The sequence below is a fragment of the Drosophila rhopaloa genome, unplaced genomic scaffold, assembly GCF_018152115.1.
Source record: "Drosophila rhopaloa isolate 14029-0021.01 unplaced genomic scaffold, ASM1815211v1 contig_2, whole genome shotgun sequence".
Classification (NCBI taxonomy): domain Eukaryota; kingdom Metazoa; phylum Arthropoda; class Insecta; order Diptera; family Drosophilidae; genus Drosophila; species Drosophila rhopaloa.
The window spans coordinates 19,692,493-19,704,311 of NW_025335083.1; the positions used below are offsets into that span (position 1 = coordinate 19,692,493).

The 11,819-nt window shown below is 47.9% G+C and overlaps 1 protein-coding gene across 1 annotated transcript; it reads left to right on the plus strand.

Annotated features, from left to right (window-relative positions):
- Window positions 1-220: 220 nt before the first annotated feature.
- Window positions 221-11,784, plus strand: LOC108048103 (multiple epidermal growth factor-like domains protein 8). The gene is given in 7 exon segments (XM_017128581.2): window positions 221-823; window positions 1,438-1,854; window positions 2,224-4,146; window positions 4,315-6,708; window positions 6,771-7,896; window positions 7,899-9,188; window positions 9,307-11,784. Coding segments are annotated over 7 exon segments (8,721 nt in total). The 5' UTR covers window positions 221-421; the 3' UTR covers window positions 10,476-11,784.
- The last annotated feature ends 35 nt before the right edge of the window (window positions 11,785-11,819 follow it).

Here is an 11,819-nt window from a genome sequence, read left to right on the forward strand (position 1 = left end):
GTTTCAAGAGATAAAAAAAACATTCAATTTCGAAGACCTGTTCCGGCTTTCACATAAGAATATATTAAAAAATTTAAACAAGCCCGCCACGGATTGCAAATGCAAGCAGTTCCTTTTCGGGCGTTGCCACCTTGGACAAATCATATGTTTTGGTTTGCTCGCAATTTGCAGCACTGACTCCCAGGTGTTGACCAACTCTGATCCACCAACGCCTTCCAACACTTTCCCCCTTGCTGTAAATAAATCGAAATATTTTCAACCATTTTCTGGTGAAAATAATTGGAAATTGAGCGAATATCCCGCAGTCAAAACCGGATCCGCTGGTGGCCCGGGCCCAGCGGCAAAGTCGTGTGCAATGGCAGGAGCCAGCGGACGCTGGCTGAAGCGAATCTAAACAGCCAAAACGGCCACCAAATAATAGATGCCAAAAATTTGCATAAAAAGTGAGGCGATTAAAATGCAGAAAATGTACGCGTCGTTGTTGCTGGCAACCTTGACATTCTGGACGTTAGTGCTGCGATCGGAGCAGGCACACTCTCCGCCAACGGTGCCGTGCGATCGCAGCCGGAAGGTGTTCACGGAGCCCTATGGCGACATTTCCGACGGCCCCTCCGGCTTTAACTACACCCAGGACTCACACTGCGAATGGCTCATCAAGGCCCGCAACGACAGCCAGTTTATCACCCTGACCTTCCACAGCATGGGCACCGAGTGCTCCTACGACTACATCTACGTCTACGACGGCGACTCCTTCAACTCGACCCTGCTGGGCAGCTTCAGTGGCCGGACACAGCCGCAGCGCCTGGTGGCCCGCAGCGGAAGTGTAAGTAGAGCTCATGGTTTAGAGCCCGTTCAAACCTTGTCAAGAAAAATGTTCAAGTTTACTATAAGATAAATATGTATTGTTAATTCGAGTTAGAGTCCAGTCTTAAAAAGTTGTCCTCAGTATGTTTCACAGGATTCAAAGTTTTAGTTTGATTTTTGAGTTTGTTTATTTAAATTTACAGTATTTAATATGATTTATGCATAAGATTTTATTGAGGATCTTATTTAATATATATTATTGATTCGAATTAAAGACCGGCGTGAATATACAGTCCTCGAGTGTTTTTTAGTATGATTCCTATAATTTATTAACTTTAAAAGCTAGGTCTTAAAACTTACGAAGGAGGGCTATTATCCTTATTAATTTTTACTCACAATATATCAAGTTATCAGATATGTCCCAGAAATCTTGAGATATTTCGGAGAACTGCTTTAAATATTCTAACATTCTATGTTTGTACATGCTATAGATGTTAATGTAATAAATCAATAAAGAAAAGATAGATAGAATAGCTGCCAAACGAAAAGAAAACATAAGCTCTACTCACGTATCGCATTACTGCCAATACTTCTGCGTGCTCCCTTTTTATAGCTTATCTTTTTTCACCACAGATGCTCATCCTCATGTACAGCGACACAAACTACGTGCTGGATGGATTTCGCGCCTCATACTACATATCAAATTGTCTGAATAACTGCCACAATCATGGAAAGTGCGTGGGCCACCAGTGCGTATGCCACGGCGAGCGTGTGGGCCCCGACTGCGAGGACGAGGCTTGTCCGCAGCGCTGTGGCGAGAGCCAAGGAAGAGGTAGCTGCCAGAAGAGCATCTGCCACTGCTCGCGAGGATTCAGCGGTCGCCTCTGCGATCTGAGCGACCATCCACCGGGCAGCAGCTGGCGCTGGCTAGCCACCGACGCCGAGGGCATGACTCCCAGAGCCGCCCACACTGCCGTCTACATGGAGGACGAAGACGCTCTCTACGTGTTCGGCGGCTACGACCTGAATAACGTAATAAGCACACTCCAGGTAAAGTTTTCAATTTTATAATGATTAAAATAAAAACAACTTTCTTCTTGAAAGTGAAGTTTTCAATTTTATAATGATTAAAATAAAAACAACTTTCTTCTTTTTGAACTTAATTTTATTAACATGTGACAGAAAATAAAAATAATGAACTAATTATCGTTTTGTCCATCTTTATACATACTTATACCTTGACAACTCATGTTTAATTTTCGCAAACAGAGTAGACACCATTTTTTAAAAGTCTATCGTAAAGCAGTTTATTGCAATTGTCCCTCTCTGTATATACAAACACTTACCCAACATGTCTAATAGTTATTTAGGCAATGCTGTAAACTTTTAATTACATACTAATTTTGTGTTTTTTTTTAGATTTATCGTTTCAGCACTAGCCAATGGGAGGATGAGTGGGGTATTGCGTTACAGAGTCGCCGTCACTTTTACCATCCGCAAAAGATTGATCATACGTTGCTTAAGGCCGTGCTCCAGCACAAGAACGAGGACGAAGCCAAGCTATGGGGTCTCAACAGCGATGTGAGCTTTTTCCGGAACATTCTTTACACCTTGGCGGAATCAAATCTCCACCAGCGTCGGACGCGGTCTTCTCTCCCCTTGACAATCGTAAACGCCAACTCGACAGACGAAGAGCTAAATGAGTATCTGGAGGACATTCTGGAGGAGGTTACGGATCACAAACCCCATGGACGCTATGGCCATGCAGCGGATCGAGTGCCCGGCGGATTCGTTATCTACGGTGGCAAACATGCCAATGGCAGTTTCTACAATGATCTCTGGCAATACAACAACACGGAAAGCGGTGGCAAGTGGAAGCAGATGGCCATTAGGTCGGAATTGAAGCCACCGGCTTTGGCTAGACATACTCTTAATACCGCTGGATCCTATCTCTATATATTCGGTGGTAGTCTTGAGACGGGAGAGTTCTCATCCAGCGTGTACCGCATAGCACTTCCCCTCACGGAGGACTCGCAATGGAAGCTGGTACAACCAAGGGGAGGAAAGACGTTAGACGTTCGTCTCGCAGCGCATTCAACGGTCTATTACAAAGCGACCAATTCACTAATCGTGTTTGGAGGAATTATGACAAGTTTGGCCCGCTTCTCTAAGCTCTCGGATCGGATATACGCTTTTCAGCTGGACCAGATGCACTGGACGGAAATTTTATACCCCCGAACGGCGCTGAGGGACACCAATATACCCAGGGAGCGAGCATTTCACACGGCCACCATATCGGGCAACTACATGGTAGTCTTCGGGGGCTATACACACCGACACAACAAGGATGAGATTTGCTACGACAACCAGATGTACTGGTACCATCTTAGTTGTCACATTTGGATTAATCAGGTGGTTTCCGCCGAGGACAGTCTGTACCCGAAACCGCAGGGTGTTTTTGCCCAAGCAGCGGCTCTGCGTCGGAATCACACGCTTCTGATTGTTGGTGGCTACCATGGAAACGTGAATGCAGATCTTTTTGCCTACGAACTGCCCCAGGTCCTGAGGGTGGAAAATACCCTCTACAATCCGGAGATCTCCTGTAGATTGCACGCCTCGCACACAGCTTGTCTCTCGAATCCGGAATGTGGTTGGTGCTCGGCAGATAGTAGCTGCTACGGTCGCACTATCGGAGCGAATTGTACCACCAATCTGCAGACCACAAGGTGTCCAGGGATATGTCCCTCACTCGGCGATTGTCATTCTTGCTTGGTGCATGGATCGCAATGGGGAAAGTCGTCGGGAAACAAAGCAGCTTTTTCGGTGGCAAGCAAGTTGGGATTGAACGAGTGCACTTGGTGTGTGCAGAATGCAAAATGTCACCACCGGGACGACAACTACGGCATATGTGGAGATAGTTCAGGATGGTGGGGTGACAAAGGCACCGAGATTCGTCGACCTTCGCTCTGCACCAGTACCGACCGACGCCCGGGACTCACTTACATCAAGTACCACTACCCGATTAACTACACCATGCCGGATTACGTGGGAATTGTGAATGCCACTATGGTAGACTTCGCCTCGCCACCGTTTACCACCTATTTTGAGCACAAACTCGAGGGAGAGATGTTAGCCAGGTTAGTTGGTTTCGTACGGCCGCAACATCAGTGGAACAACTCGGCCATACAGGTCTGCACCAGCTACTCCTCGGCGGTATTACGGGCTGGCCTAGGTCTTTACCTCGATGAGCTGGTCAACATCACCACGCAGAGCTCAAACCAGAGCTACTGCAGCAACGTACAGCTGCCCACCACAGAGCAGCCATTCACGATTGATTTCCAGGTGCGTACGAAAAACCGTCTTGTAAAATCTGTAACTTTTGCTACTTTAATAATGATCCAGTATTTCTGCCACGCCTGATTCCAGGTTGGCATTAGAGTATCAAGAGTGGATTGTTAAAAAAATCGCTGTTCTTTGTCAACTTATTTATTTTCCCCAAATCTTCTCTAGGCTCGCCGACGTATCGGAGGTAACGGAAATTACAACGCCTATCAGAAGACCAAAATGGAACTGCACCACCTGCATAACGGCCAGCTTAACGCCTTTACCTTTGAATACTTGGAGCCGTACTACTCCGGCAAGTGCACCCAATACTCAAACTGCCTCCACTGTCTTACGGATGCATCCTGTGCTTGGTGTCCCCTCACCAGCGTATGCCACCTGCGATCGGTGAACGAAACTGAAGTGTGCAAGAAGGAGGCTCCGGAAGCTTTCCATTGGTCCTACCTGATCAGCCAGCCCAGTCAATGTTCGAACTGCACAAATTACGTTAGCTGCGAGGCGTGCGCCAACAGTGGGGAGTGCGAATGGTGGACGGAGGACGCCCGCTGCGGCAGGATTGGCAAGTCCAACAGCAGCGTGCGGGCGGTGGAGCAATGTCCCAGGTCGTGCAGGGAACGGCATGGCTGCCAGGAGTGTCTCGGCGAGCGAGGGCGATGCGTTTGGTGTGAGGCCAGTTCCCAGTGCTTCAGCTTTTCCGTGTACACAAGTGAGTATCAGTTTGGAATGTGCCGCGAATGGATGGACCAGGTAGTCAGTCGCCAGCCGCAAGAACTGGCTGACCAGAAGCTTCAGCAGCAGCCGCATCATGTGCAGCAGCAGTGCAAGTCCTGCGAGCAGCATCGAAACTGTTCCTCCTGTCTGCGAACTCTGAGCTGCGGCTGGTGCTTCGATCGCGACAATCCCATTGAAGGTATCTGCATGCAGGGTGATTTCAGCTACAGTGCTGGAAATTGCTCACTGGCTTTGAATAGTTCTTCCCACCATGATGCGGAGTGGGCGTACGCACAGTGCCCGGATGTCGACGAGTGTGGACTGGGTCTGCACGATTGCCACAAGGAGGCCAAGTGCACAAACACCCAGGGCAGCTATAACTGCCACTGCCGAAGAGGTTATGTAGGTGACGGCAAGTTCAGCTGCGTCAGGACCTGTTATGAATTGTGCCAAAATGGAAATTGCTCGGGACCTCCGGATTACACCTGTCGCTGTGCTTTGGGCTGGACTGGAGCCGATTGTGGACTGAGTTGTGGCTGCAACAATCATTCGACTTGCCATGAGAGATTGGGGAAATGCGATTTATGCCAGGATTGGTCGGAGGGTGAGAAATGCGAACGATGTCGACAGGGGAGCTACGGAAATGCCACCGCTCCACATGGATGTCTTCCGTGTGAGTGCAACGGCCATGGCCACCAAGATCTGGGCGTCTGTAATGTAAGCAACGGTGAATGCTACTGTAAGGACAACACCCAAGGACTCAATTGTGATTTGTGTGCTCCCGGCTACTATGGTGATCCCAGAACCGGCGGAAAATGCTACTACCAATGCGAATCTAGGGGCATTCTCACCAATATCGGTAAAAGTGCAATTGGCTCGTACCAGTCTTATCGGTCGCCCTGGGGTGCCAGTCTGGAGGTGAAGGAGTGCTTGTGGATACTGCAACCGAAGACCCTGCAGGCGGAGAAGTCGCTTCTCCAGTTGGAGTTCCAGTGGCAGAGTCTGGCAATGGATTGTGACGAGAATGCAGTCTATATATACGACAGCCTGCCGGACCTGACAGGTGCCACCCAGCAAAATCAACTCCTGGCAGTGGTATGTGCTCCATACAGTTCAGCCAGGATTATCGAAGCCCGCTCCAGCCACGTGACAGTTCACTATAAACAAGGTAGTGAAAGGCGACACTTTGGATTCAATGCCCTCTATTCCGTTATGAATTGCGTGGCCGGAAGTTGTCTCCCGCCTCACATCTGTGATGCCCAGCAGCGCTGTGTTTGTCCGGCCGGATATGTGGGTGCCAACTGCGAGATTGAGATCTGTCCGAGCAACTGCAACGCCAAGCGGATGCAAGGCTTTTGCGACACAGAGTACGGCAGATGTATCTGCAGTAATGCCAATTATGCGGGGGCCGATTGTGGCACTTTAGTGCAGCGAAACCACCTGGTAATGACGGAGCTTTTCAATACTCAGCTCCTTAGTGAAAGTCTGGAGCACCTTAGAAAGACCATACCACGATTTGGACACTCTGTGAATGCGGATCGTAGGGGATCGCTTTGGATGTTTGGTGGTTACTCACCCAATCACGGACCTCTTAATGATTTTCGGCAATTCGACACAAAGAATAGCACCTGGCTGCAGGTAACAGTGGAATCGTCCACCCCAGAGGATCGCATGCCCCTTGGCCGGTATTTCCACGCCTCTGAGATTTACGTGAAAAAGCAAATCATCTACATCTATGGAGGAATTGGTGCAAACTCGCAACTGCTTAACGATTTTTGGATGTTTTCGATACAGAACCAGCGCTGGAGTCAAATTAAGGTAGAAGTGGAACCGAGTGGCGCGGATTATCAGGTGATTATAATCTAAATATTATTAATTTAATGAATACTATCTAAATTTATTTTTAATTACAGTTGGATGTTCCGCCGCCTTTAGCTGGTCATACTCTCACCCATCTGCGTTACCAGGACCACGAGTCGCTAATTCTTCTTGGCGGATTGACTCTTAACAAATCCCGACCTCTCGAATTGTGGGAGTTCAACCTGGACACGAGTCGCTGGCAGCAGTTGGCAGCTGTGGGAGCCAGAATGCCAGTACTTTATGGCCACACGGCTGTCTACCATCCGGAGACGAACAGTGTTTACTTGTTTGGAGGTTATTCCACGGAGCCGCAGAGCAATCTATATGCGCTGGACCTGCAGAAGCTGAGCTGGACGGAACTCCCTAGTTTCAGGGAACTGAATTCACCCGCCTCTCTGCTGCCCAGGGCTCGCTATTTCCACTCGGCCGTGAGCACAGAGCACTACATGATCCTTTACGGCGGACGAACGCAGCCCTTTAATGGAACAGATGTTCTTATTGCCTATGTGTACGCCTGTAATCAATGGGTGCGACTGACAGAGGATGTGGAGCTTATAGGTCGTGTTCCGGCCTCGAGTTATGCGGAGGATATGGCCATCGATCCAGATACGGGTGTGATCTTTGTCATCGGCGGATGGGATGGCAGCTCCACGCACAGTCATGTGACCAGGATAGCTTTGCCGGACGACATTTGCCAGCTGTGGAGTAGCGGGAAGCATCAGTGTCGCCACTACATGGGCTGTAGCTACTGTACGATCCAGAACACTTATAGCTACAGCAGTCACTGCTTCAGCCATGGACGCACTCCGTGTGCCAATCATAATGGCACCAAGGTGGTTAACAATGGAGCTGCCTGCGATGATGATTGGATGGCCAGCAGAAACTGCTCTAGTTTCGCCACCTGCGGCGCCTGTCTAGCAGCCTGGCCAACGCATCAGGAAACGGCTCCCGTGTGTCAGTGGTGCGATGAGTGCGGCATTAGGGGAAGGTGCGTTCCTGCCGGGGTTGATTGCGGTTGGAGGAGTGCTTGGTGCAACAAAGAACTGAGTGTGGGAGTTCTGGGTCTGTGTCCATTGCCTCAATGTTACCAACTGAGCTGTGAGAGCTGCATGCTTCAGCCGCAATGCAACTGGGCCAGGAATGAACTGGGCACAGTGGAGTGCATCGCCAAGGAGCTGGTGGAAAAAATCAATACAGATTGGTCGAGAGCTGTCCGCCGCCCTGCCACACCCACGAGAACTGCAGCTTGTGTCTAAGTCAAACGCCCACCCAGGATCGCCAGGAGTGCAAGTGGTCCACAATGTTGAACCTGTGCCTGACGCCCAGCTCCCAGCCGCTGTTTTGCGCCGGTGGTGTTTGTGGATTAGTACTAGAAGCCAACGAGCTGGATCGCTGCCCGGAACCATGTCACGTGTACACGCAATGCTCCAGCTGTTTAGAGCACGCCCATTGTGGGTGGTGTGCCCGCGAGGGACACAACGGCGATGGCATCTGCACGGAGGGAGCATTGGAGCACAAGCAGGAACATCCGTCGGGATCGACTTGTGATCTAATCTATGCCAGTTGGCGAAACGATTCCCACTTAACCCATGCGGATGTGGTGTCCTGGCACTATGTGCAGTGTCCGGCTGAGAATGAGTGCGTCAATGGTCATCACAACTGCGACGCTGTATCGGAGCAGTGCATCGATCTGGACACAGCAGTGGGCTATAAGTGCGTCTGCGCCCAGGGATATCGCGAAGAGCAGGGTGCCTGCTTGCCCGTTTGCAGCCAAGGATGCGTTCGCGGCAATTGCGTGAGTCCGGATCAGTGTCAGTGTGACTTTGGCTACGTCGGCGCCAATTGTAGCATCCAGTGTTTATGCAATGGCCACTCCAACTGTGAGTCGAGCAGCAGGCTGGACATTTGCCTAAAGTGTCACAACAACACGATGGGCGAGCAGTGCGAGAAGTGTCAGCCGCTTTTCGTGGGAAATCCCCGCGAAGGTCATGCTTGCCAGCCTTGCCTGGATTATTGCCACGGGCACAGTGACATTTGTGTGTCCTACGATGCAGATCCTGCAGTGTTTAATATGACCCGTTCCGAATTGGAAAGGATTTTACCCGAAGGTCCCGCGTACAATGCTACTTGCCTAAGTTGCGGCAATCACACGGATGGAGACCGCTGCGATAGTTGTTTAACTGGCTATTTCCGCGGCAGCGAGGATCTGCACAAGGAGTGCCGGCCCTGCCAGTGCCATGGACATGGAAACATTTGCGATGCCGTCACCGGCGAGAAATGCAACTGCGCCAACAACACGGAAAGCGATGCCACGTGCACCGCGGGCGGCGGCAAGAACTCGGCGCAGCTCTGCTGGATGGTGCAGTGCTCCAAGTGCCGTGACTCCTACGCTGGCAACCCCACAGATGGCCACCAGTGCTACAAGCAAATAACCGTCGAGTCGCGAATGTGCTTTGATGCCAAGCCGATTGGTAAGTGAAATTTTCATTTTATTTATCATAGTTATCTCAACCTAATCAAACGATACGAATGTTCTTCTTTATTTTCCTTAATTGTTTTGTTGTAATTTCTTTCATTTTTGTACCACAGAGGAATGCAAATCAAAGCCAGCTGCACTGAAGCCCGGCCAGACTGTGTTTTTTGTAATCCAGCCTCGCTTCATGAATGTGGATATTCGCATTATTATCGACGTAACACAAGGAGAGTTGGATGTTTTTATGTCGCCGCAGGACGACTCCTTTATAGTTGAAACGAATGAGACGACCGGCTATCACGATATCTTCCTTGATAATCGATACAATTGGGGACCGAAGATAAAGCGCGAGCATCCGCTAAATGTCGCTCTGCCCAGACACGATAATGCCACGATCCAGAAATTATTTTCCCCTGAGCGTCGCATTGGAGGCGGGGGCCTAGGAGGAGGTGGAGGAGAGAGAATAGGAGCCAATACCTATTATGTGCCCCAGTTGCAGGACTGCAAGAGCCATGGCGGTCACAACTTCATAGTGAAGGATCAGCACGCCAAAGATTTGAGTACACATGTAACGCTCAATCATTGCAATACTTTGTTGCGCCTATTTGGGCTAAAGAATCGTCTGGTGCTCACTCTGCCCCAGCATGCTCATAACCTGAGTGCCACCCGCTTCTTCATTGCTTTGCGGGCGAGCTCCGGACCTGAGCCCAGTTACGGATCCGTGGTGTTCCGCCAGGATCAGCTGCATATTGATCTATTTGTGTTCTTCTCAGTGTTCTTCTCCTGCTTTTTCCTCTTCCTCGCCGTCTGCGTGATTGTGTGGAAGGTAAAGCAGGCGGCGGACCTGAGAAGGGCTAGAAGACAGCATGTGGTGGAGATGTTGCACCTGGCCAAGCGCCCTTTCGCCCAGATCTTTCTGGCCTCGGGCAGCCTGGATGTGGACAGTCCACAGCCGACCTCCTCCTCCTCCTCGGCCCGTGCCATGCGACAGCGTGCCCGGCAAGCGCTTCTTCTGCAAGAGCAATCCGCTGGTGAGTCTCATCCAGTGATGCATCACTCCAGTCGCCGCCAGAGCTCGCGCATCATGATGGTGGCCATCGAGCCTACTTTTGACAATTTGGCGGCTGTGGGAACGGTGTTCATTAGCCTGCCAGGTCGCTCGCGAGCTCCGTTGAGTATTGCTTTGGGATCCACCCTCATTTCCTATTCGCGGCAATATCCCCTGAATGCCCGTCACTTTATGCGCGCTCAACGGGTTCAGAATGTGGCGCATCACCCGGCTTAAACTGAAATCTCTATCAGCACGAACAAAATAGTTGTTAGTCAATGTCTAAAAGCCGAACTTAGTGAAATATCTGTGCATGTATGTAAGAAGTACGTAAAGACATTCGTTTAGATATCGGTGTATATGAATAGTGTAGGTAATTTTTGTACATAACGTTTAGATAACGCAAATAACGAATACTATGTGTACATAAATATGCAACAAAAGTGTGTTAAAAGATATCTTGTGCACGCACAAATCGTCTATATATAAAGTTTATACTTATCAAAAGATAAACATACAGGAAATGGATAAATATAAGATTTAAAGCATATTATAAAGGAATATTGGGTCTCGAATCTGTAACAGGATATAGAAAAGCATTCACATAATTTAAACACAGAACAAATTTTCGGACTGATTTATATGAAATTTCATTTGGCTAGAATGTAAAGATAATTTAATTAATATAGCTAAAAAGCATACCCATCAAAGAAGATAACCAAGTGAAAAGTAAAAAAAACTTAAAAGTACGCATACAGCAGAGGGAATTTGATATACATTTAAGAATGTCAATTTTGTCGAGAAACAGAATGTCGCACAACATTTAGAAGCCATATGAAAAACAAACAAAGAAATCCAGATATACGTATTATTATAGTATACTGAATGTGTCATAGCAATTAGGCGTTTGTTATGCCAAACTTAAGTGGATGTCATTTCTCAGTCGCTCAATAGGTTTCTTTTAAGATACGTACGATATGATTTTAATTCTGGCGTACCTAGTGTATTTGTATTGTATAAAGTATTATGATATTCCTTCCCTGTTGGTGGCTAGCATTTGCTCAATTAGTTCGTTAGCTCTTTACTGCGCACTATTACGCACCTGTGTACCTACTATTTTAAGAACAAAACTATTTTTATGTACAATCCAGTTTTTCACACACTTGTTATGTTTACACTAAAGCTCTCAGACACAAATGCAGTTGGAAAAATGGATTTCCAATTTTGAAATACTTGAAATATTTTACAGCTACACAACATCACAAACGAACAAAATCCTACAGAATCTTTCCTAACACTCTACACTAATCTCAGTAACCAAAAGGTTGTAAGAAACTCTCACTATATCGATTTAGTTTAAAATTCCCTCCTTACATGTGGTACTATTTTTGTATATTTTGAGTTTACAAAACTAGCTAAATTTTTAGAACTGATGTATATTTAGAAATTACTCGAATCGTCCCATTTTGCAATATATTTATAATTCGTATTTTTTATTATTTGTACTTGTTTTTGCAATAAAGATGAACCTATGGTATATAAACAATTGACTGTCTTTCATTTTTAATAAAATATATTAAT